The sequence below is a fragment of the Takifugu rubripes genome, chromosome 20 (assembly GCF_901000725.2).
Source record: "Takifugu rubripes chromosome 20, fTakRub1.2, whole genome shotgun sequence".
Classification (NCBI taxonomy): Eukaryota; Metazoa; Chordata; class Actinopteri; order Tetraodontiformes; family Tetraodontidae; genus Takifugu; species Takifugu rubripes.
This window is the reverse complement of record NC_042304.1, coordinates 14,666,713-14,693,747: the sequence shown is the minus strand read 5'-3', so window position 1 is coordinate 14,693,747 and position 27,035 is coordinate 14,666,713. Positions and strand designations below refer to the sequence as shown.

Below are 27,035 nucleotides of genomic sequence, written 5' to 3'. Positions count from 1 at the left end.
CTGATTTATATATCGGACTTTTTCTGATTCCATATTTATTAAAAGAACTCGGATCAATATTTCCCAAAAGTTCTAATCGATTTTATAGCTGAAATGATGTGTTTAGACACACACAGCTCATAAAAGCCCAGTTCTGTTCCTTGAGTCTGGATCCTTAATTCAACATCCTGTAAGTTACAAAGTATTTCTGATACTTGTTGCAGGTGGAGAGTCACAAAAGAAGCCCAGCATGAAATAAATTACCGCTAACAGCTTCTGGCTCCTAAATTATGACCAAAGTTACATTACAGGCATAACTCATGTTTCCCATCAGAGACAAGTGTTGTAATTTGTTTTCTTCAGCCTTCAAGAGAAAACATTTGTTCCTGCGGGTGTGAATAATCTTTTGAAATATGTCGCATTACAATCAATGTTTTCATATTTATGTCTGTCGAGCCTGTAGGCAGATCTGTTAACTTTCTAATTGGCTGAGTGTACTTCTGTGCATGTGTGCGTTTGTGTTTTCCAACAGCGCCGTCCGTTGTTCCCATAATGCATCAAGTGAGCTCAACGAGCCGCAGCTTCTCGTTGTCATGGCCACCGCCTGAACAGCCCAATGGAATTATCCTCGACTACGAGATACGATTCTATGACAAGGTAGATGGAGGTGATAGATGTCTGCGTGTTGTGTTGTGTTGTTTTTTGCTGTTGTCGGCCAATAACCCATCGGAGATGATTAAACGCACAAATCGATGAAACCTTAAAATCCGCCATTATCAAGGCTGTCAGCGAGGAACAGCACGGGCCACCGCGTCGTCCCGCTTCTCACTCCTCATAACCCCAAAACAAAGCTGCCGCTGATGTGTTTATTGACGACAGACGATAAAAGATTTTGTGACTGAACAACTACGAATGGAAGCAAGATGGGCCGATCATTAATAACATCGCACACGTTAGCTTAGCATCAGGACTGCAAACGACTAACCAGGCTCTCAAAAGCTTCCATCTGCACCTTTTAGCAGTAAAGGTTGATTTGAAACGTCTTATTTTTAGTGCACAAATGAAAGCATCGACCACTTTTCACTAACGGAGTCACGATTCCTTATTCCAGCTGTGATTTTTGGACATCCCCCTGTGCTGATATTACTAATTCAGTCGGTATAAAAAAAATATTTCTTGGTCCTTTTTTTTGCTTTTGCGATGCTCAAAAAGAGAGTGTGTCCATCCGCACGTATCCTCCTCAGTGATGGCATAAAAAGAAAGTCATCGACTTGATTTATGCATAATTCAGAGATACGTTAAACTACAGTTCAGGTATTCATAGTTGAGAAATGGAGCCTTCTCTTGCACAGCATGTAATATGAAAGCATGAATGACAGATAACATGATGATGTCATCCACTTTTTGGCTTCAATATGAGCGATTTCAAGTTTCCCATTTCCGAAGTGTATATTTGTGTGTCTGTCTGCATCGTTCTTGCAGCTCTCTTGTTGCAGGATCACATCATCTGGATGGTGTTCCCCCCCCAATCACAGCCTCGGAAGGAGTCTCCACCAAAAACATGGTCCGCCATTTAAAAGTGTTTAGGTCCAAAAGAGAAAAAGCTGCCACGACGCGACAAACAGCTTATTTCTCTCGATATATCCTGCATCTTTCGAGTCCTAGAAGCCATTTCTGTCCTGTTTGCTGAGCAGCTTAAAGACACAAAGACATCAGCATCAATTTTACCCACTTGTGGAGGCTGTTGAAATCAAAACTCTCGCGTCGCCTTCACTGTGACTGAAGCAATCAGGCCTCCAGCTGTAACGCAGTAGAAAAGCTCTCGATCTGAACTGTAAGTCCAGTGATGAGAGCCTGTGCGCAGGATATGAACTTCCGTAGCCTCTGATTCAGGGGCTGAAACGTGCACAGCCTGATTGCTTTCCCATCTTAGATTGCTACTCGAGGGAGAGGGGAAAAAGAAAGCAAAAAAAAACTCAAACCACACATATCTGGTCTTCTTTGTAATTCAGTGAGTGGGAAATATAATACACTTGGAAATTGAAATTGAATCAAAAGCAGTCACCCAGAGCCAAACTAGGAAATCTTCATGCGTCCTGAAGACGAGCCAACATCTGCACAAACAGACGTTTGACTGCAGACAGTCAAAACAACGGAATACCTGGTCCTGTTACGGAAGGCGGGGAAGGAAGGAAGAAAATTGATTTGCCTTTTTGAGATTTCTATCTTTTAATATACAATGTCAGTGAGTTGCTTCCCTGTCTGGTGAAGATGCCCTTCACAACTGAATGTCTTATCTCCTCACAAAAAGCTGAAAAGGACAATCCCAAATTCAGTTCACCCCCAAGACAACATACAGTTCCCGTCAGAGTGACGGACTGCTAAAGAGGTTGCGCAGTTTCCTGAATATTTTCTGATAGATTTGAATGTCACATCTTTTAGTTATATCACAGGGAGCTGTCCTGGTTTTCTTGTGTCACCAGCATCTGATTTACATTACAACAGCAGCAGAGATTGTACCTGAACGCCACATTTTAGTGTGCTACATTAGCATTAGCGTGAGGTTTGGTCGGTGTTGACCAGTCATCACGCTCCTTAAATGAGGACCTCTTTATTTCCAGTTGCGGGGGGGGTGGAGGTGGGGGGGGGGGAGGTCTCATCACGGTTGTTGCCGTAGCTACAGCCCCAATTCAGCTGTTCAGGGTCATGAAATTTCCTGACGTTTGCCAAGTCGTGACCGCTCTTCAGCAGAGCGGATCAGAGAATAATTTGCCTCTATTGTGCACCTCACTTGATTTTTGACATTCTAATAGGAGCCTGCAATAAAAGCAATTTGCAAATGTTTGTAAAATAGCTGCATAATATCCTTGCTAAAAACTGACGTGTACCTGTCAGATCCCAAGCATCGGGAATTCTGTCCAAAGAATGAAACCTGACACATGTCGATCTGCCTGCGACCTCACGGTAAAATCAAGGTTTCGGCCATTTTGTGACAACGTGAGCATCGATCTAAGCCATGCAATTAATACATTGGATGTCAGAAATCACGTCAATAATGTCCAGGAATCCTTCCTTAAATACCCGGCTGGACTTTACAACCACCCTTTCAACATTCGCACTGAACGGCTGCATGAGGGGTTCCTGGGTTTGGGTGGCAGCACTTTCTGTGCCCTCGCTTCATTCCAAGTTTTAGGGGAAAAAAGGGAAAATAGCTGGAGAAAGAAGTTGAGCTTCGAATTTGACTTTGGAGAGACCAAAAAGAGCTGCGGTAGCGGAGAAATGTGCTTGGGCTGCAGTCTGAAAGTGGCAGATAAAACCTCCACCTTGTGGGAGTCAGTTGGCCTTATTTGCTTCTGCATTTGCTTTGACATTATTTAACATGGGAAGCGATCGGGAGCCAGAATCCAATCCTGACAGCTTTTTCTGTCATTGTTTCCCAATAAACATCTTCAGAAGTGGGAGAGAGGTCACGCGTGAGCCCGCAGACGCGCCCACTCCAGGAAGTGACTCATTTCAGTTTGGTGAGGCTGCAAAGAAGCAGAACCAGGGTTTTATATTACCTCTTCTTTCCCACCTTCATCCTTCTCCTTCCCTCCCCACCATCCACACGTAGCCGCCCTGAAGATAATGAAGGATTTAATGTAGTAAATTTGATACGGCACAGGAGGCAGGATTTCTACCCAGGACTTATCTCTGACTGCCAGACCATCCTAGCTGGGCTGCCCCCTAACCTTTTCACCCCCCCACCCCACCCCCCTCCTACGCACACATTTAAATCCTCATTTTGCCACTTCCAAATATACCATATTTCTGATTGGAATGGTTGTTTAACAGTTGTCAAGACAGCGTCTGTAGAATTGATCAGGAACAAATGACACCTGAAAAAGAAATGGGTTCTCATTTAGGACATGTTCCTCGGTCTCAGTTATTGATACAGATCTCCTGGGTCTTTTTCAGTGGGTTTGTTTGCTCAGCTCATTTTTCTCAATCAAACCGGGAGCAAAATATTTCAAATTCTTTCAGGGCGGATTTTTACGCGTTCATTACTGATCACCGTATCTGTGATTGCTGATGTTTAAGTGGGTTCTGCCTCAACGTCTACAAGTGCTAATAAGGGCTTGAGGCTTTAAAGGGAAGGGGGGGAGGGGAGTAACGAATTTAAATAATTACGCAATCATCTTCAACCCATTTTATTCATGTGCGTGTCCTGTTTTTCCACATCGCACCCTCATTTTCTCCACATTCTTTTCCCTCCTGACCCTTTCCTTCTCCTCCTCCTCATCACCTGCATCATCTCTCCTCTCCTCTAACTCCCACCCTCCCCCCCCATCTCGCCTTGATCCTTGCGGCATGATTTCCTCCCCCTGCTTCCATGACACAAACGCACCATATCTGTTGCCCCCTCTGGACAGTTTAGATTTTTCCTTTTTATCTGGTCGGAGGCCTGCGGAGATGGAGGTAAAAGGTTGGAGCCCCGGGTTCATGAGATGCCTCCGTCAGATAAGTCTGATGCCAACCTCAACTCCTGAGCAGAAGGAATCCTCATAGCTAATTAACTGCAATACTCGTTTACGGAGGAGTGAAGGGCAGTTTTGAGCTTTTCCCCGTCCAGGTTGTGCAGCTGTTGGCTGGTTTGACATTGAACGAATTGAGCTTCAGTTTAGAGTTGGCCTTGTGCACAGAATTGTGTGCAAAATTATTGTAAGATGAAAATGTGTGTGTGTGTGTGTGTTTGTGTGCGTGTGAATGTGTGTGTGTGTGTGTGTGTGTGTGTGTGTGTGTGTGTGTGTGTGCGTGCTTGACAAATGAGTGGAAAAATGTCATTTGGAATTTCATTCTTTCCTCACAAAACGTCCAGATAAACTGAGAATTGTTGCTTTTGTCTTGACTTCTTCATTTTAAAACCTTTATGAAAACATCCTGAATTCCCTTTATTTCAGAAGACTGATTCAAGGTCCCCTTTTTATGTTTAATAACTCAAATTCTGCATTGAATCTCTCAGCGTAACACCAAACGTTGCCCGTGACAGATGTGACAGATTGAACTCTTGACACCGATCAGCGAAGGCTGATGCGCTTTGTGCTAAAAGTTGTTCAAACACATCGCAATAAAAAAGAATATTTATATGCTGAAGTTTGTAGATTTTGTACCCCAGAAAAAAAAGGAGCGTTGAGGGCAGCAGAGCAGAGAGAGCTAGTGTGACTGCCAATAAGACTGCAACAAAATGTCATAGAATTGTTGTAAAGACACATTCTCTGAACTGTACATCATCCTGCCCGGTTATCTGTTCTGATGCCTCTCATTTACTCCAGCTAGATTAATCTTCCTTTCACTAAAGGCCCAATATTCAGCACTAAATTTAGTCTCTCATTGTCTGTGACTGAGAAAGTATTACGGTCTGTTTTGGATCACTCTGAGCCATTAATCTCTCTCACACACCGTCTCCGCTTCAGTCCCAGACTTTGCTGAACAGCTCAGTGGTGCAGAGCCAAACGCCCGGCGTCGTTCTGGAGGGTCTGAGGCCAGGGACCGGCTACGTGGTCCAGGTCAGGGCTCGCACCGTGGCCGGGTACGGAGCGTACAGCAAGGATATGCTCTTCCAAACACTCACGGATGGTAAGTGGGTGGGTGGCTTGTTTTAGTGTGTGGATGGGTGGAGAGAAACAAGAGCACGGGAGCGATGGTGGAAATTTTAGAGGGTAAGAATAAGTGTAAATCTGGCTGTGAAACTAATTAAGATCTGCCCTACTTTGTCAGTCTGTGTGTGATAACTTCCGTTATGTGTCTGTGCGTATCCGTAGATGAGTACAAGTCAGAGCTGGGACAGCAGCTCTCGCTGATTGCAGGCTATTTAGTGGGTGGCGTGTGCATCGTCTCATTGATAGCTATCACCATCATCTGCACCAGGTAATCCACACCCCCAGATACACCCACACATGCTGCATGTTATGTAATATTACACAGTCTGAATCCAAACTCATGCGATAAATCAATAGGATGCAGGAACGTGCAACCAAAGTGCCGTCTCCCAGTTCAAAGTTGAAAGTAGCTGCAGATAGCTCATCATACACAGTCTGGTGATGAGTTAGTATCTAAAGAGTGCTGCTTTCCACCAGCTTGAAGATCAAAAAATGCCTAAAACCAGCTAATGAAGCTCCAAAAAGCTTCTGCTCATCACAAGCACATCTAGACAGAAGCTTCAAAATAAGAGTTGGAATGCTGGTCCCATCTCCAGCGTTCATTGCCAGCTGGTTGGGGTATTTCTGAAGCTGTTACACGCTGCGGTGGGACACACTCACATTTACACTTGTGTTCTTTAGACAGATGACAATGTTCTTAATCGAGGGTGAGTGTAAAACTCCAATATGTGCAAGGGGTCGTTACCTGTTAACTGCAGGCAATGACATTTAAACCTCCTGGTTACGAGTCACAGATGGCGGCGGCGCAGCATTATTCCACAATGACAAATCACCCATTTAAACACACAAACACTTCCGAATTTGAGGAAGCTCCCAGCGAGGCACGGCAGGGTCAACGCCATTAAAATCCGATTGGGATGCTTCCTGTTGTGTTGCTAAAATCTCTCTATTTTTGCTTCTGCCCACAGACGGCAGCATTTGAAGGAGAGCATCTACGGGGACAAACTGCAGCAGTACAACACGGGAGGAGGTGCGGCTGCTGCCCAAAATCCCTTCCCGCGGTCACCAAAATAACAGTTTCTATATGTCCTTTCTCATGTTGTCCTCAGAGGTGGCCCTGAGGCCCGACATGTTCAGCGGTCCCACCCCCACTGTGACTTTTCCCACCCGGTCTGAAGGCCACAGTTCCCCAGGGGTCAAGATTTACATCGACCCTTTCACCTACGAGGACCCCAACGAGGCTGTCCGGGAGTTTGCCAAGGAAATAGATCCCTCGTGCGTCAAAATAGAGGAAGTCATTGGATCAGGTAAAAGATCAAATAATTTCTTTATTTTTAGAGGCTCTTGAGTTCAGGAGTATTCATATTTCAGTTCTTCCTTTTGAATAAAAGCTGCCGCAGAAGCAAACCTTGATTAATGAGGGCAGCCGTTATTTGAAACTGTAAATGCTGGATAGCAAATTAATCAGCATTTGTGTCAATGAGAAAGATCTGGAAACATTTTTATTCCTTCCTTTGAAGTCAGGAAGAATGTTTTATTCATGCCGAAAACTTTGGCAGGAATAAATTAAAACTGTCTCCGCGTGTTCTCTTTGCCTCTCTTAAGTTCCCACTGTAAAAATGCTGTGTGATGTTTGGAAAATGGAGGGAGCTGAATGTGAAATGGAGGCTGGGATTTTTTTTGTCATATAGCTGGTGGGAAAAGTAAGAAAAGAGATGGAGAGATGAACGGAGACTCAACGTTTGTCGAGATCAAATGCTTTATTTTGCATGTGTTATCTTCTCGACTCAGCTTTATTCTCACTGAGGGGATCAACTGGCAGATGAACCGCAGCAGGTTTTATCATGACATACATAAATAACATAATCAAGTGCATAAAGCGTAAATATGTAAATGACTCATCATGTAAGTACATCAACGTTTTCAGCTGTGGTATTAAAGCTTAATGCAGATTTTTGCATCTAATTATATCTTCCCGAGCTGTAACACAATTTTTCCATTTAATTTAGCATAAAAATGGCTGCCACCTCCAGCATAATTGGACCTATAACTAAAAATTTGGGACCTGGAGTTTAAACCTTTTAAAAGGATTGTCCTGCTGTGCCGAAATGTGGTACTTTCAAATCTTTTTAAGCTCTTTTGGACTGGAGGAAGTGCTCCATAGATCTAGCAAATAAGCGCTTAGAGAATGGAAATGCACCATTTAAGGTGACTAATATTCAGAATCCAGCAGGTAATTATAAACGCTGCAGAGGAAAACACCAGGTGAAGTCCAAAAATACCCACCTCTCTCCTCACAGCTGGCACATCCTGGTGTGAGGCTTCCAGAGCTACATGTGGAGCTCAACTATTTCATTTTTCTACTGTACATCCGATGCCAGCTTCCCCATGAGGAGGGGAGATGTTAGCGAAGCTTCTGTCACTTCACAGGTCCTACTGACAGTTTGAAACCCAGGGACGTATTTCTCAGGGGAGTTCCACAGGTGGCCTCTTCCCACCTGCGTTCCTCTCACTGTGCAGCGTTTTGAATTTCACTTTAGATCCAGTCCAGACCGCCTGACTCTCCCATCAGAATGGATGGGTCTCTCATTAAAGTGATAGTCTGCATTTGAATGTTCTTTTTATTTGTCAGTAACAGATTATTCAAAATTGTTGGGGCGTTGACCCGAAATGCCATCTTCCTTTTGTTTTAATCAAAAACCCATCAAGTCCAAATGGTCGTGGACCTCTGGGTGATGAAGGGTCATGTAGCAGATTCAGTTCCTCCCTGCTGAGAGGACGTGGGCTCGGCTTTAGTCTGCCCGGCCACTCTGAGAGGCTTTCTGTAATCTCTCCGTTTCTGGCTTTATTTTGCTCAGGGGAAGGTTTCTCACCTCAGCCAGAGGTGACAGAGGAGGGATAAAAACAACTGGGAAGGAGAAGGGAAATATGAAGCTGGGTGACTGAGCTGTGATTGGACTTAAACACTGGACTTTGGCCGATCATGTTGGAGAAATAAAGTGAAATACGAACGTCCACGACTCTTCTCCTGCATCCACCTTCAGTTTTTGTTATTTTCAATATTTCTTTGACACCTCCCCCTGTCTTCACCTCTCCCTGCGCTTCAGCCCGTCGAGACTTATCCAGTTTGTTGCCTATGAAAAAAAAAAAGCTAAAACAAAGAACCGAGGGAAAACAAGGAATTCAAGAGGGAGGATAAAAGGGAAAAAAGGCCCCCCCGAGGAGATGTAGTCAAAAAATATCTCACTTTTCTCCCTCCCCTCTTTTCAATCTGTGCTGACACCTCTCTCGCTGTTTTTCTCTACTCATTCCTGCCATCTTCCTCCCAAAATATCAATTATTTTAAGCACTAAAGGAAGGTCCTGAGATGATTTTAGACCAAAAAGCCCCTTTAGTTGCTCCCTGCCAACCTCCCGTATCCTCTCGCTCCTCCTTTACTCTTTCATTTCTAGCACCCTTCTGCTGTTTCTCTTCTTTGCCCTGCAACCATCCCTTACTGCTGTACAGCGGCGACAGTGGATCGTTTTTAATGAGCAGCGAGATGTGGAGCAGAGATCACAGCGAGACAGGGCGACACAGACCGCCACCCAATTCCCATCACTCATCCATTATTTACTCGCTGATTTTCATCTCTGGGATGACGACTGTTATTTTGAAGTCGGCTTCATTTTTCATGTGCCGAAACGGCGTGTGGCTGCATTTATTTTGACAAAAGACATCTGTGTTTCCAGCTTGGTTGAGGAATTTTCTGTACATCGAGGATCAACGCATTGAGGTGAAAACCAGTTCACGTTGCTCACATGACGGCTGAGCAACAAGAGAACAAGGAAACGACCCCTGGACAGTGTATGGATTCACCCGTGGACAACAGTTACACGTTTACATGATCATAATGTTGCCCTGATTTTGATTTACAGGCCTAAATAACATTACAATATTAAAACCTTTGTAAAATGATGTTAAATATGTGATTTTGCTCTAAAATCTAAAAGATTTCATCACACCCTATACTGGCAAAACACTGCACAAACACTGTCCTGGTTTCGGGCCATGTGTCCCCTTCATGCCTGTTGTTGCCGAGCTGGTCTCGTTATTTGTGAGCTCACGTGGCTGCCTGTATTCACACTGGTGGGTGCCTGTTGACTGGTGCAAAGCCACGCATTTCAGCACATTCCCCTTTGGCTTGCTGGTCACCGTCCCTCACCTCTGAATGAAGCTATCAAGGAGATTCATTTTTTTTATTGTCTGGAAAAATAGCAACGGTTTGTCTTGGAGCTGAAGTCCAGACCTCAATCTGCTGGAGCACAGCAGGTCAGAGACGTTCGCTGTCGGAGAGAGCAGCCACTCCCAACTGTTATATCATTAACATGCTGCCCATTATCTTCGCCTCGGACCGTGGGACCCTCTTGGTTAAACAATGCACGAATTTCAATATTTAATACCATCCAGATTTCTGATTTCAAAGGTGACCCATTTCACGCCACGAAACAGGACTAAAATGTAATTATTTATCAGCTTTGTTCATTATCAGATCATTTATTTACAGGCTTTGAATTTAACTCCGTGCTATAAAAGAACAATGATTCAGTGGGCTCATGGATGGATCCTGTAATTGAGTTTGTTTTAGAGTGTTTTCATTCCCCTGTGTTTGCTTTCCATCTTCAGGTGAGTTTGGAGAGGTGTACAAAGGCCGTCTGAAGCCTATTGGGAAAAAGGAAATCCCCGTGGCCATCAAGACTTTGAAGGTGGGCTACTCGGAGAGGCAGAGGAGGGACTTTCTGTCCGAGGCGTCAATCATGGGCCAGTTTGACCAGCCGAACATCATCAGATTGGAGGGCGTGGTCACCAAGAGCAGGCCCACGATGATCATCACAGAGTTCATGGAGAACGGAGCGCTCGATTCATTTCTCAGGGTAAATAAAACACACTTGCTCGACCATCTCTCTTCTCTAGACTTCAAAGAGCCTTCAAGCAAGGTTCCATCTGTTGCCACCACCAATCGTGCAGTTCGCTCCTGATATTCTTCATCCTTTTTAGCCCGTGTAGGTTGAGTTTGCTGAGGTCCCTATCGGATATAAAAATCTTCCATAATTCGGAGTACTACTTGGATTTTTAATATTGTATTAATTTGTGTGACCTTTAAAATAGCAGCTGGCAAAACTGTCAGTAGTCAAATTAAAGTTAAAACTTGAGTTCCCCTGCAGGCACATTCTGAAGCTGCTTAAAAAGTGCTCTGCTCTGCCTAATATCTTATTTAAAACGGCTCCTTCACATAAAGGGTTTTAAAACCCATGAAAAGGGTCCAGGAGCACATCTGATTTTTCCCCTCCTCATTTAGAAAATCTGCATCTATGAATCATAAGGCATCATTAGAAACCGGCTCGTTAGCATCAGTTCAAACCTGCAACAGATACCTGAGCTTTTGCCTTCAAAAGTGAGCTTTGTGGAACAAAGTTAGATTATTGACCTGCCCCTGTACAAATAAACAAACGTCCCACCATCCGTGAATGATCAGTAGCTTATGTAGCATCTCATGGTGGTGGTGGGGGGGGCTCTGAACCTCTCACACACCTGCTCCCATCCACGGCTGCAATAAAATGAGTGGCTCCTCTTTCGCAACGAAAACTCAATTCCCAATCCAGCTGTTTGTGTTGGCCCAGTAAGGTTGTTAAGGTTGCTATTGTAACTATAATACAAAGATTAATCAACGAAACACAAAGAAAACTGTGAGTAATGTGGGTCTTTAATCCCATTTTTATAATCAATTTATGTTTAAAAGAGAATTAAAAGTTGATGGGTGAATCAACAAAAACTAAAAGACAAATGAAGTTGGTGTACATGTTGCAAGCTAAAATAATTCAAAAATTCATTAAAGTAAATCACAGAGGAACACATGGAGAAGAGGAGCTGTTGAAAGAGGCCTGGAGACAGAAATAACCTTGTGTTTGTCTTCCTCTCCTTCCTGTTTGCCTCATCCTGCCAGTGAGTCCGTAGGTCTGTCTGTCTGTCTCTTTGATCCTGCCCTCCTTTCGAGGAACCACTAAAGACAGAAAGAGAAAGGCTTTGATGTTTGGTCTTCACAGCGTGACCCCTTTTGACTCTGGAATCATCTGCTGACTCACACGCAAACACACAGACACACACTGATCGATGCGACTGTTGCGCCTGTCCTACAATGGCCATCATGAAGAACGCCCAGCAGATCAATGTGTGCGTGTGTCTGCGTGTGTGTGTGTGCAGTGGAAGGTTTCGCCTGGAGAGGATTAGGTGAGAGGAGCATCAAAGGCACAGCTTGATGCACAAAGTAAATTAAAAGACACATATTGGAATTGTGTGTTCATGGCGGTGCTGCGTAAAGCTCAGTCCTACTTGGCGTTCCTGACTGTAAGATTTGGTTCCTTGTGTTCAAGTTGCAAGAACCTTTTCTTTGTCAAAAGTCCTTGAAAAACCTACAGAGGCTCCTGGGGAACAAAGTGGAAGTTTTCATGACTGTCTTTAAATATTTCATGCTCAGAGATTCTTTGTTGTAGATAGATTATTTGAAAAGTAGCGTTTTGAATATTGTTTTTGATCTGCAACAAAAAGTGCAGCGTTGTGAGACGGCAGGTGAGAAGAACCGTTAATAAATACTTCCATTTTATCTTCTTTAGCCTTTATTTATTATCAGTAACATCTCAAGATAAACTCTAATGGCATGCAATAACAATCAGCAGGAACCACAATCCATCATATTCGCTCATTTGGTTTTTTTTCCTCAACGAACAAAACCCGACGTCTCTTTTCACCTGCTAGTGTTGTTGTAAACAACGTAAGTGAAGAAGCCTGATAAGAGAAAGTCCTGTCACGGTTTGTTGTTTTGCAGCAAAATGATGGGCAGTTCTCAGTGATCCAGCTGGTTGGTATGCTGAGGGGCATCGCATCTGGAATGAGGTGCACACACACACACACACACACACTTATACCCTCAGACTCCTGCTGTAGAAATCCATTTTCATCATGAAGATAAATAAGGAACTTTTCCAGACCTGTCAGTAATCATCATGTGAAATTAGATTTTTTTTTTCTATCACGCTGCCGACCCAAACACACAGATTTTCCGCACTGATATCCAGCGATGTCTGGTCCTGCGTTCTTTCCCGCCCGATCAGACATCAGCCGTTGAGATGTGCTGCCTCCGTATCCTCCCGCTCTCTCCCACACACTCACAGGTGCACGTGTTTGTGCGCATTCACACATGCTCACGGGCCAGATCTGTGTTTTATTGCAGGGATCGAGCCGCAGCAACAGACACACATTAAGTCCCATTCCTATTTTATCAAAGGTCCCCGTCAAGCCGTGACACACACAGGGAGAATATCATTACAGAAGCCCAGGTAGCTGCCCCTCGGATAACACGCACACACTCACGTGATAAATCATGTTGATATTTTAGGTACCTGGCTGAAATGAGCTATGTTCACCGGGACCTGGCTGCCAGAAACATCTTGGTGAACAGTAACTTGGTGTGTAAGGTGTCTGACTTTGGCTTATCGCGGTATCTGGAGGAGGACGCGTCAGACTCCACCTACACTAGCTCACTGGTGAGAACACACACACACACACACACACACACACACACAAGGCCAAAACACAGACATATCATATATAGGAAATATTTCCTATTTATATCTCTTTTGGGTTCTGTCGTCGTAATCTTTTTTTTTCCCCGTCAGGGTGGTAAAATCCCGGTGCGTTGGACAGCGCCTGAGGGGATCGCCTACAGGAAGTTCACGTCTGCGTCTGATGTCTGGAGTTATGGGATCGTCACCTGGGAGGTGATGTCATACGGAGAGAGGCCTTACTGGGACATGAGTAACCAAGATGTGAGTCATTGCACAATGCTTCGATGCTGTACGATGTTTTTGTGTGTGTGTGTGTGTGTGTGTGTGTGTGTGTGTGTGTTCTTGTACTTGCTACATACTGAGTACCAACAGCCACAGTCTAGGAGATTTTGGCTGGTCCTCACAATTTCAAAGGATTGTTTGATGGTTTTAAGATTGAGGTTCAAAGTGGGTTTAGGTCAGGTTTAGTTGTTAGGGGGTTAGTTAGGATGGGTAAGCTTAAGGAAAATAGCTGGGAAATGCTGATGAAAGTTCTCATAAAGGTAGAAGTGAGGGTGTGTGTGTGTGTGTGTGTGTGGGTTGGTTGGTTGGTTGTGCTTGTTTGTTTCCTCTCTCACAGCAGGGAGGCTCATGTGGAAAACAACATGCATGAATCGAGGACATCGACTTAAACTGTCATAAATATTTGCTCCTTGATGCGTCACTTTTGACAACTTCATCCCATTTGCATTCAAAGCAACGGCATCACTACGGCGACACTCCTGCACTATTGCACTCTTATCACAGGAGAGGGAGCAGCAGCCCCCATCTTTATTCATGTTATTGTTTTAACATAAATGATTCATTGTGTCACTTTGTCGCTAACTAACCTTTTCCCTATGAAACACATGCATCATGTCAACCATCTCTTCTGCTATTACCTTCCACTTTCCATGTCCCTCCCACCTTGTCCTCTCCGAGGGCCACATTAGGGGCCCCAGAAGCAGCCTGTGCAGCAGTAATGATAGAGAGCCGGTATAATGATGGAGACAGTTTTATAATGGCACGGCCAGTGTATAATGATGAGGAAGGTGTTAGCACCAGTAAAGCTAAAGAGGATTTCTTGGGGCATTAACTATGCATGATCCTCACACCTTAAGCACACACACACAGACACACACACACACTCAGCTAAATCACCTGTGCAAGCTGATATGCATAAAGACACACACAGCCACACGTGGGCATGATTTCAAAGAGCAGAGCGCGGTGAAATTGTCAGCGGAGGCACCACAGGTGCCGCGTTTTACATGAATTAGTCATGAAAGAGACCTGTGATGTTTTACTACACTCGCTGCTATTTTGACTGACAGCTGTGCTCGGAGAGACTGCATAGCCACAAAGCTGGAGAAGTGTGTCAGGGTCAACCAGAGTTCAGTCAGCGTGCAAATCCGTAGCGCTGAATTTACACAGCAAAGAATTGCCTCAGCTTGGAGTCTGGTGGGTTTACAGGTACAATAGGCCTGATTTGTCATTTACAGGAAAATGTTTAAATGTTATTTGGTTGGGTTGACAAACTGTGATCTGTCTCTAAAATGTTTTTAAAAAAAGGAGTTTGCGGAGACATCACAATGCAGGAAATTTGAGATACAGAGAGGCAGCTCAGTGAGATTTGAGGTTATAAGCTCCAATCATCGACTGGTTGATTAGATAGTGAAGGTTTTAAATCTACTGGGACGACTGAATGAGTTGCAGGGTAAGATATCACCAAAACAGTTAGAAATAATGTCGAATGCGAACAAAAGAGATGTAATGCATCATGATAAGCTGCCTGATTACTTGAAGCTTATCTGATTCTAACGCCAGGATGAACTGAACACTTTGGCAAACATGTTTATTTATTGCAGCTTCCTGCTGAGACTGAGATGAGTCCAACTCCTACAAATGATGTCAGCCTGTCTTACACCTGGACATTTGTCTGATCTGTGGACAAAAAAACAATGATTTTCAATGATTTTACTGACAGTAAATCCACTGAGTTTCAAGCTGTTTTATGTCTTATTACATTGGTTATTATATCCAGTCCCTCAAGACGTGTTTGTGCATTTAGCGTAAATTTCTCTTCCGGCACAGAAATCCCGACATCAAAATATCCTTATCCTCAGTAAGTGGAAAGGCATAATGAAATCAGACGCTTCCCGTGTAAAACTACCCTGCCTTCACATCAGAGACTGCACGAGCGCCGATGCCTCCCAGAGATGAATATCTGGACATACCGAGCGGCAGCGCGCTCCCGTCGCATATAGAAATGGAATCCTCTCAACCAATCAAAGCACTTTTGTGGTTTGAATAAAGCTGAACGATTTTTGTTTTCATATCCTTCATCTCAAGGTCTTGTTTTGGAGGCCCTTTCAGTACCACGTGCAATCTTAGAGAGAGATTAGCACATTTTAAGAAAAAGTTGAAAGAAGTCACAGGGTAATCACAAAGGACCTCTCAGAGACTCTTGCGCGCTTCGACCCTCTCTGCCGCCACATGGAGTCATAAATCAAAACAACATCTAAAGTAACAGCAGTGAAAGCTCATCTCTGGTTGTTTTTACCGCTGTCATCCCTTTGATACACCGAGATGCACAGACCAGCACCACGCTGAGAGCAATTTACAGATGTTCTGCCCTTTCTGCCTCGATAGCTCTCATTTCCTCCGCCTGAAAATTGGCCTTGACTTTTTTTTTTTCTTTTATGGTGCCTGTCTATATTAGTTAGCGTGGCGACTGTGTGTCAAAACACTGTCAAAAACAGAAACGGAGTTTGGCTTTTTCAGCATTTCAAGCTCATTTTTCCTGTGATTAAAAGAGAGCCGAGTGAAACCCGAGTATTTTCTGAATGCTCCATGTTTTTTTCATTCAATACTGTAAAGTGAAGGAGTTCTCAGATGAGAGGGAGTTGGTGTCTTCTGTGCTGCAGGTGATTAATGCCATTGAGCAGGACTTCAGGCTTCCTGCTCCCATGGACTGTTCAGTCGTGCTGCACCAGCTGATGCTGGACTGCTGGCAGAAAGACCGAAACGCTCGGCCCAAGTTCCCCGACATCGTCAGCATGTTGGACAAAATGATGCGCAACCCCACGTCTCTCAAAACGGGCACCAACAGCATCGGCCCTCCGTGAGGAGAAACACGTGTAATACAAACATATTCGTCCGGCTTGAACGGGATTAAAACTGCTGTTGCTTTCTCCTCCGTCTGCAGTCCATCCCATCATCCCTTGCTGGACCGCGGCGCTCCGGACCTGAGCAGCATCAGCTCCGTGGAGGACTGGCTGGCAGCGCTGAAGATGACCCAGTATCGAGACTCCTTCCTGGGCTCGGGCTTCACTTCTCTGCCACTCGTCACACAAATCACAGCAGAGTGAGTCCACCTGCTTCGCTACGCCCCCCCCCCCCCCCCCCCCCCCCCCCCCTTCCCCCCCTCACGGTTGTGTGTGTCTCACACTGTTCACCTGCCAAGTCTGGGTCTGGTTAGCCGGACGACTGGCAGGGAGGAGGTTTGGCTGCGTGCTGATCCATGTGTTCATGCCGAACAATCTCCATCAGGCTGACTTTCTTCCATCCATTCTTCCTCTAAATAAGATGCTATTTAACCACCTCCCTTGTGTAAATGCCCTGATTACGATGCAGATGAACTTTTTTAGCGACTGTCAGTGGAACACAGAGCTTTTGATGGTGCTTATATGAAGTAAACTCGCGCCGTCTGGCTCTCGTGTTGCCACATCTCAGATGTGTATGTAAATCAACTGTAGGCTACGGCTCAGATATAAAGGAATTATTGCCACTAACATTCTCTGATTAAAAGGAAGTTTGTGTTTTATACTTAAATGTGTCTGTAAAACTGGAAGAAAGCTACGGCACTGCATTTTTTTTTATCCATTTCAGGGACACTGTGATCATTTCAGGCATCATCATCATCCCATCAGCCCTTCAGTGATAATGGGATTTTGACTGAAGTTTACAACCCTTCCAAAAAATATTTAGGTTTTAGCAGCATCATTACAGTGAAGCTGGGTACATTGATTTAAATAGACATAAACATTTATGTAGTGGATCTCTGGACTCTGCCCTCCCAGGTCACCCATCTATCACACAACTGTTCATGTTTGCCATGTGCCTGTTACCTTTTTTAATGGCCTCTTTCCTCATTTTCAGAGATCTTCAGAGGATCGGTGTATCTTTGGCTGGACACCAGAAGAAAATCCTCACCAGCGTTCAGTTAATGAGGCACAATGTTGACGACCAGTCCCCCACCGAATCTGTGTAACAGCCGCGCGGTGAGGCGCTTGCCAGGTGTAGAGTAAAATACCCATCATGCACCTGCCGTTTGGTGGTGACAACTGGCCGTTAGCGTGTCTGCGTGACCTCAGCAGTCACCTCTTCAGCATCCTGAATTCATTTAAATATCCACGCCTGCAGAAGGACGGAACATTGCTTTATAAAAGGAAATGGCAAAGGAAATGTGGAAAAATCCATCATCTGACCCTCCCACTCTGGATAATTCCTGTAAGGCGCAGCCACAACTTCCGATTCTCTCTCCACCAACATCTGCTTGTGAGAATACTTCCAGTGCTCAGCTGAAACTGTCAACTCACCTGCTGGATCCTAGAACAGTCTGTTGTTTTGTTTTCTTTTCATATAATGATCAAATCACTCAAAGGTGATACTGCCAGAGGAAGAGTGTAAAGGGAGAGAAATCTCGACCAGTAATTGGAAAAATGTCTTTAAAACTGTGTCTCTGAGGACCACAGGAGTATTTGTTGACTGCACTTGTTTGTTGGTGAAAATTGCCAGCATGAGTCCCGAAGAGAGTCAACAGTTTAACCGGATTTTATCTTCATATTGAAGAGTCTGTACATGGTATCATATGGGAATTTATAACCCATTTCCTCATTTGGCAACAGTATCTGACAATTAATTGGAATATTTCTGATGGCTCTAGTATTATCTCTTTCTGCCTGACTCATCGGAGTCTCATGGACTATTTTCTTTTTGCATTTTCCATGCAACCATGAAATTATAGACTCCCTAAAAGCTTGCATAAAATATTTAATTTAGATGGAACTCATAAAGGATGAAGCTTTATAGTCAGCAAAAATGCCCTGTGGGTGAAGGCAATTACAGCCCAGAAACAAAATCAGATAAAGAAAAATTAAACTAGAGCTTTCGAACAAGTCTTCTTCCAAAAGCTGGAAAGTAAGGCAGCTGCAGAGCTGGGAGGGAGGGAGAGGAGGAAGCTCTGCTTAAAGGACTCTGAGTATTAAGTCATTACCGGCTGCTGAGACGCACCTGTTGTGAGCGCACTGCACTGCCCAGAGAGTCCCAAAAGGCAGACGGGGTAGTTGCCTCCAGTGCTTTTGGTGATTTGGCTGCAAATCCTAGAGCCGTCTGCCAGTCACGCATTAATACAACGCTCGGGTGACCCAGAAATCCAGCGCTCTGCCCGCTAAACACGAGACAATGTCGTTCCGCGTTGTAAGTGCGTGGCTGCGGTCCAAACAGTAATCATCAAAAACCACAGGCAGCGGCTCTGGTGGAAGCCTTTTATTTCCTTTATTTTACCCATTCCTGTCGGACGCGTCGCCGCCATCGGCCAGTGTTCCAACAGGCTTATTTTACAGTTGACGGAGCTGATTAATAATGTTGTAGAACGCGGCCTGACCATCCTGCACAGGGCAACCTCGGCTTCTAATATAAAATTCACACTGTTTGTCAGTGCACAACTGATGTTTGCCTGATCCCTCTGCTGCTGGAGGAGCACAGCAAGGTCATTTCATGCTCCCTCGCCTTGTCTTTAATGCCAAAACCTGATAATCCTTGTGCACCTACGTCCTGAGGATTACCGGCCTTTGGCACCAATTGGATGTCATAATTTCCGTTGTCACCCTCTGGGAGCTATGGTAACAATGGCAGCGACGGTGTTTAGCGTTGGCTTTCGTCACGCCTTCCTATTTTGCCTTGACGTGTCCTACAGAAATTGACGTGTTTGCCCCCAACACCGCTCTGACCTTCCAAACCCATTTTAGCTTCCTAAAGAATGAGAAAAGGGGGGGTGGCTGCAGACCACAAAATAGTTATGCCACAGTTGGTGGTCCGGTAACAATAATTTAATATTGATATTTGTTCTTTCATTTCATCACCGGGCAGTGAGATCGGCGTAACCAATTGTAAATATAGACGCCGTTGGGAGGACAGCCGAGAGAACGTCAGCTTCCAGACTAGTTAAAGGTATTTAGGTGTTTGTGAAAGGATGACAAAATGTAAATAAAACCTTATTGTCTGAGTGTAGCTCTTCCCCACAGAGACCTCAGGGGCACAGCAGATGTGAGTTTTGTGCAGCGTTCATTCTTAAAAGCTTTGACGGAGATGGAGCGCTTCAGTAGTTAATGAGGAAAAGTGTTGTGGAGATCAGCTTTCCGCCATGTTCATTAACAGTTAAAGCCGTCCGTAATCCAGCAGCACGACAGGAAGTTATTGGCGAGATTTGGGAGATTTCTGTTTGTGGATGTAAACAAGAGAGGGCTGAATGTCTGGGGATATATTCTTGTTTTTTGTTTTTTGTTTTTTGTTTTAATATTATTATTCCAAAGTTTGTCATAAACACCTCGCCGTTTTAATGAAGCGTCGCCTACTGCGACAAACACAAATCGCTAATCTTCCATTAAGTCTGGCTGTGATTTAAAGCCGCGCTGCACACATTTACTCATAACAAGTGATTGAACGTGTTCTCGCTCTCGTGTCACCCGTGACTCAATAGTGATCAATTGTAAATGCCGTTTTAATCTGTTTTAATCTTCATATTTATTAATATGTGGTTTGTACTTGTGTGGAGACACTAGAATATGTTTCACCACCAAAGAAAAGCAACATTTGACCAGCAACACATAATGGAGGACAGCGTCCTGCCAGGAGCAGCGCTTTTAATTGATTCTCCTTTGTTATTGAAGAATGTGCTTTTACGCATTCGGTTGCCATGGAAGTGTTAATAGAACAGTTGCCATGAGCCTTGGAAGAGGATTGATGGACTCGGCTCAACTTCTGCTCATCACAGGCGACGCTCGAACGGGTTCCTGTGCAGAAGGAAGAACTGCTCAACACTGTCAAGCGTGTGTTGCTCATTGTTTCAGGTCATCGTCTAAATATTGACTCTGATACAGTCAGCGGGCCACCAAACCCCTTTCTTTTAGGAAAAGTTAGGTTGTGTATAGCAGGGTGTTCCTGCGCTACATCTCCAAACTGGGACTTTTTGCTGGTGTGTTAACTCCCAGTTCGGTTTCCTGCCGCGCTCACTGGTGTCACCCCACTAAGTTTAAGAAATTTAAAGGAGCGCTCCGCACATAACCTCCCTCCAACGTCTCTGTTTATAGCACATGTTGTTTTTAATTGAAACATGACTTCAGTCGTGTCGTCTTGCATGATAAAGTGTTTTGTGCTCATTTGCCGCTTTGAAGAAAGTCGCCATGCCGGAATGTGCAGTGTTCCGTCCCCGACTGGTGTGTAAACAGCCGGGCGCACCTTTGACCAGGGTTTTCCTTTGTAATGAGCCGACGTTTCACTGCCACAGGACTCTCTGCACCTCTGCTGGGATTTGCAGACGATGAATTTCTCTTTGTTCGCCGTTGAAAGGTTCTTCAAAAGGCAGCTGCCACCAAAAGTCCTCACCGTTTTCACAGAGCGATGTCACACATTTGGTGTTTGCCTCTGAAAACTTTTTTTTAGCTACAGAACCTGCATCTGTGGTGGGTAAACATCAACAGGAAGACATGAACCCTTTGGCCTATTGAATGTACCAGAACACAAAGCCAGACATCCAAGTGTCAGCGGAATTCTCTCCATGCGCTTTAGGGCGGATTTATCTTCTAATTGCAGGAATTTCCTGGAAGGAGGGACCATCTCGGATGCGTGTTCCCCCCTCGCCAGGCCGTAATAGATACAGTAGGTGAGGCTGAAGATGAGAGGAGGCGAGCTCTGATGAGAGGGGAAAAGGAAAGGGAATAGGTAATAGAAGGGCCAGATTGAGACGGGAAGGATAATAAAGGAAGAGAGAGAAAAGGGAGGGGCAGAGGCCTTAGAGGGAAAGCTTGCGTGTGAATAAAAATGAGGCAGGGTGTGGAGAGATTACTCTTTCTCTTTTTGTGGGTTTTTTTCCCTCTCTCTGGCTGTCCTCTTTGGTCTCTGAAAGCCATCACCCTCTCTGTAGAACCGCTTCCATTCGGCATTCCCACTGAACGGGCGTGAAAGCTGCAGCGGCTCAAACACCCGCTTTATTCTTTGATTATTTCAACTCATCTCCTAAAAATGAGGGGCCTTTGTGCTAAAACTGTGAAAGTCGAGCTTTGTTTTGTTTATTTTCCAGCCATTCGAACTGTTTTAAGTGTCCAATCACCAAGCTAACCTGAAACAATCACACTGTACAAATACTCTGGATGAGATTGAGAGTTTTCACCTTTTTCTGTCTTAATTTTACTCTATTTTTTGTATTGCTTGCCATCCTTTTCAGTATGTATTTATTATAGATAGAAAAAAAAGCACAACATGACTCAGCTCGGACTGACTTCTCTGTTTACCTGCTGTTAGTGGTGTTACTGCTCATGTAGTTGGGGCATCTTACTGTAATGTATTATAAATTTGTAAAATAATGTGCGCACTTGTGTGTGCATTCCCTGCGTGTGTGTAATACAACGTGTGTGCGATCCTCGGTGTGCAGTAAAATGTTTGTATATTGTGCGTGTGGGAGTTTGTAGCCACTTTGTCCAATTTCCAAGTCTTAATTAACGAAGCACCGTTTGTCAATAAAGACCCGATCAAACTGATCCGCTTTGCCACTGGGCAGATCTGTGACAAATGAGTGGAGGGAAAAAACACATCAGGATTGATAAATGATCCATATCTAAATATGAAGTTATATGAGTTCTTGTACACATTCATTCTTTAGCTCTTTTTTATGCCATTAGGCTGATCTATAGTTGGACTTTTTCTCCAACCAATTAAATCCAAACCTGTGCATCACATCTTCTGTGTGCACAACATTAGGAAGCACGCAGTAAAAAGAAAGAATAAAACTGGAAAAGAATGCGGCAGGCTTAATTGAATCAGAGTTAAAGTTCTGTAATAAAAGGAATCTGTTACCTGGCAGCCTGTGGAGAGCAGCCACAGCACCATCAATTCATGTGAAAGGATTAGCGGCACGGCCACTGCGGCAAAGTGCTAATGTGTCCCATAAATACATGTTAGTGGTTTAATTGACATAAACCTGTTAACCGCAGTGAAGTAACATGGAATTAAATTTGATTACAGTCAATTACGGCCTGTGAACAGGCAGCAATATGTTCAAGTCAAGCCTCCCATCAGACAATCCACTCAGATCACATCTCAACCTACACTCAAAATCAAACCAGATGACGTTTTAGTGACACTAATGAGCTGCTCTTTCACACACACGATTCAAAGTTCTGAAGGATTAAAAGCCAGATATGAAACATTAATAAAGATACCAAAAATACTCCACATTTCTGCAGATATTTATATTTTTTCTTTCAAGCCGTGGAATTAACGTTGAGAAATCCAAAAACAAACACATCACACTATCCACCTGACAAATAAAATGGTTGATCCTCCTGCTCGATCTAAAATCAGGAAGTGCCATTGAAGGGTGTCATCAGCAAAGGATCAACACAATAAGTAAGGAAGTGTGGAGTAAAAGAACAACATAATAGAAAAGTGCACTGTTGAATGAGATTGTCCTCTCTCACTGTTACTGGTAAGGTGGTTATCCTCATGATTAGAGGTATTCATGCAAGCTAATATTTGCAGAGCTTGTACAAGAAGAACAAATGAAGGTGTTATGGGGATGTTTGACAGGTGTCATTGGCTGTAAGGGTTAACAACAAGCAGTAAGAACGAGCTGGGAGCACTGCTGCAGCTGTGACTTCATTACTGGGGAAAATAGTGACTGACATAAGGAGGTTGCGAGAGCTACAATGGGGGAAGGATGAACAGGGTAGGGCTGGGTTTTTTTTGGCCTGTATATGTCACAGAGAGTGAGTCATCTTCACACCAACCCATCTTTTGTCCCTCTACCAGCCCTGGATAAATAATTGACCCTCTATTTTCCTACATTTGTCCACTGGCGTGCGACATCGTGCTTCCAGGATTCGGTGGTGGAGATGACGTGATTCCTCTCCCTCCCCGGCTCTCTTTCAGTTGCCTGGACCTTTCAAAAACTCTACAGGGGAAAAACATGCATGAAGAAAGCTGTTTTGTTCTGTATTAACAATCATTTTCACTATCTTACTTAGATAACTGTGAAGGGATGAAAAGGATAAAGAGCACATTCATGTTTTGTTACTGGTCTTTTTTATGCACTTTATGCTTACATACACAATGTAGAAATCCCATTTTTATTTGGATGCCTTGTATGTCTGTTTATGTCTGGGTTTTTTTGTTATCTGGGCCTTTTCAGCTCTGCTGTTATTTCTCTTCTCTCTTGTGCCATGGGAGGAAAAGATAACAGCTTTTTGACAAAACCCAAAATACATGAAAACTAAGCTGCAGCTACATGGGAAAAATGGCCAAACCAGCTAGAACCTAACATCAAGAACAATTGCTTTAACTTTAAGCCAGATAAGTTGCCTTTCTGTTCCTTTGTGTACCTTCGAATTCAGCCACACTCATAGAACCAAACTATCATTTTAAATGAGAGGGTTCCATCACTAAAAATTACAATTTGAAAAAGGTGAAAAACAAAAGTAACTTTAACAGTTAATTAATCCAGTGAGTCCCCAATAAAGGGTTAAGACACTCCCGTCCAGCACTTGTGTCAAATAGGCTTCCTGCCACATTTCACTGATTAATCTCCAGCCTGCACACCTGCCCTCTATTAAGTCAGTCTCATTAAAAAGCAGCATATAAGCTCTCCAGTGAACGCGCTGACTGATTATCTGACCTTCCTGCAGATGTTGTGGCCTCTTTCCACCCTCTCTTCCTCTGCCATTGTGCTTAACGTGTCTGCTTCTAATTGTGTTTGTTGCAGATTAAGAAAAAGAGTCAAAGGCTGTTTTTTGTGACATTGGGTTTTTTGTCAATACGTCACCGATCAAATTTCTGAGACGAGCTTGCGCACAATACCAAACACCCCCCCCCCCCCCCCCCCCCCCCCCCCCGGGTGCCAAATATCTGGCAGTATTTACAGGTGAAATGCAAACAAAGATCACTGGTGGAGATGCTGCCAGCAGAGAACAGAAACCAGATCAGGATAAGGTTGAACCATTGTGGGAGTTGGCATAAAATACCCTGCAACTTTCAATTGATTCGAACGTCTCTCTGGGCGTCAGAAGCTGGAAACGGTGTCTGGCGGAGCAGTAGTTGATGCTCAGGGCAGGTTGAGTGTCCAAAGATAGCTGTAACATACAGGTAGAAACCGAGAGGGACTGGGATCTTATGAAGTTTGGTGCACCCTGTAAATAACTGAATCAAGAAAGGGATCGAAAGTGATCAAGGTGGCTGTGGTTTATGATTTTGTCGTCGCTCCAGTTCTTCACACCTGAAACAAATCTCATCAGCTGCTGCCTTTAAGGCCTGGAGCCCATCTCTGCTGTTGCCAGATTGTCCCACCTGTTGCGTGGTAATCTCACGTTCTACTCACTCCCTGATCTCGTCTGTCAAATCTTTGGACTGCGACGTGGCTGCCTTCTCCTCGTTAGTGTGCTCCTCTCCTCCAGCCTAGTCGGCTGCCATCGGCGGCTGCCTTCCCACTTAAAATCTACGCTTTATACTGGCAAAAGATCGGTGCACCTGACCGGAGGGAGACAGGACTCATTTGAGAATGAGAGCCATTTTTAGATCTGGTTCTAAGATCAGATCAGATCAGAGAAATTAGTCAGGCCACAATTACTGAGATCATCTCACAGCTGCAGGGAAATGAATATGAGTGTTGCCTGCCACATTTTCCAGATTCATTGCAATGCTCACTTTTCCTTGAAACTTTGATGAACTGGCCCATCGCGCGTCTTTATCTGTCATTCTGACACAATAGTGAAAGGCTCCGCATTGAAAAATGGGACTTTATGGTGAAAAATGTCAATAGTCTTGATTACACATGATTACTCAGTACAATTACATTAATTCAGAGAAATTGTGCATCTGTCAGAGCTTTGAAACATGAATGCGTCTGCGAGAGATCAATGTCAAAGCGTCAGAAATGTATTATATCATAATCTGCTCTTGTTCAACGTTCCACACCATTTTGTGCAGCGTTCCCACAGGCTGTGTTAAAGTCACACCAGCACCGTTTCTGAGTTCGGGGTAAAGATGTTGACCTTTAACTGTTGCACACTATGAGGCTCAGTCGCTTTAATGTCAAGTGGACCCACAGCGCTGGAATTCAGCCGTGACAAACAGACCATGCATAGTTTAAAGGCAATTTAAACCTGAGGAGGAGGACAGGAAGCCATAAAGCTTAAACCAGCCAAGGAAATACCAGAAACCGCAACAACAAGGAGGAATGGCTGTAAACAACAGCAGGGCGTAAACAACATTTTTAAAAAAAGCTGAGGTTAACGGCATCTGAGCTGTTTTGAACTCTGAACTGCCAGCAAGGCGACACTGAGTTCACTTCTGACCAGGTCATTTCGCTGGTACTTAATAAGGGCGCCAGTCCGGTCATTTACAGCAGGCTCGCGTCGCATCATTATCCGTCCTCCGCACGTGCGCTATGCTGCTGTTGAGCAGATTCAGGATGAGTTTGCAAATCAGCGTCATCAACTCTAAACTTTAATGGCAGCTAAGTGAGAACGTTAGCGTCCTCTCAGGGTTCTGCCTGTCTTTCTCTCTTCAGCCTTTTCCGTTCTCTTTCCTTCTTCCTCCCTTTTACCTTCCTCCTCCCTGGCTGTTTTTTCCTGTTTCCCATTGTGCCTTTCTACCCTGAACCCTCTGAAGTTTATATTTAGCCGGTGAGTCTTCGGCGAAGATGAGTACATGTGCTGCTTTTTGAGGATACCCTCAGTGTTTGCAGGAAGTCCTGTGAACTTATCCTTTATTTTTTTTATGGCTTGAGATTTCTGCCAAACTTGTTATTTCATCCCAAAATTCAGCATTTCAGTCTTTTTACTGAACATTTTATTGTTTGTGACACCCAAAGCTGAGGGAGGGGCTCAACTCCCCCAAATTGTCCTTCATTATTGGAAATGCTTTAAAACATATGATGGAAAAATAGAAATTGGGATCTGTTACTTGCCAATTTTTCTATTATCTATTATATTAAAGCCATCTAGGAAAGCGATAAAAGGTCATTATATACATGTTGAAGTAAAAAAAAAAGATAAGAGACAGTAAATACAGATGAAGACAGTAAATAAATAAATGTGTGTGTGTGTGTGTGTGTGTGCGTGTGTGTGCGTGTGTGTGTTTTAGTGTGCATCACCATAGCAACTGGGTTCTGTAGTGAAATCAGCTTCTCCTTTAAAAAAGTCTTTATAAATTATCTTTCAAAAGATGGGAGGACTACCATGTGTGTATGTTAAAGAGAATAAAAGAACACTCGTGCACACACATGCACCATTTTTTCTGTGTCTTGCGCCATGTTTCAGCGCAGCAGTCAGCCAGACTCATTTGGCCTCCTTCTTCTGTTTAGCAGGGAACACATTTGCTCTCCAGTCCAAGTCTGTTCTCTGAATATTTGTGGGCTTTTCCGCAGGAAATACCATCTAATTAAATAGATAAGTTAAAGAAAAAACACAACAGAAAAGTAAACACTTCATATGGTATCTTTGAATTCCACCTGTCATTTTGTCAC

At 44.1% G+C, this 27,035-nt stretch overlaps 1 protein-coding gene across 1 annotated transcript in view; it reads left to right on the top strand.

The window, feature by feature from the left end:
- LOC101068187 (ephrin type-B receptor 1-like) overlaps nt 1–22,056 on the top strand; it is a 50,123-nt gene extending 28,067 nt beyond the window's left edge. Inside the window, exons 9-20 of the mRNA XM_011615087.2 lie at nt 512–636; nt 5,433–5,595; nt 5,781–5,886; nt 6,587–6,648; nt 6,728–6,925; nt 10,284–10,531; nt 12,481–12,548; nt 13,051–13,198; nt 13,331–13,480; nt 16,165–16,361; nt 16,446–16,604; nt 17,399–22,056. Coding sequence (XP_011613389.2) covers nt 512–636; nt 5,433–5,595; nt 5,781–5,886; nt 6,587–6,648; nt 6,728–6,925; nt 10,284–10,531; nt 12,481–12,548; nt 13,051–13,198; nt 13,331–13,480; nt 16,165–16,361; nt 16,446–16,604; nt 17,399–17,510 — 1,736 coding nt within the window. The 3' untranslated portion in view covers nt 17,511–22,056. The remainder of the gene's footprint in view (nt 1–511; nt 637–5,432; nt 5,596–5,780; nt 5,887–6,586; nt 6,649–6,727; nt 6,926–10,283; nt 10,532–12,480; nt 12,549–13,050; nt 13,199–13,330; nt 13,481–16,164; nt 16,362–16,445; nt 16,605–17,398) is intronic.
- Nucleotides 22,057–27,035: the final 4,979 nt, after the last annotated feature.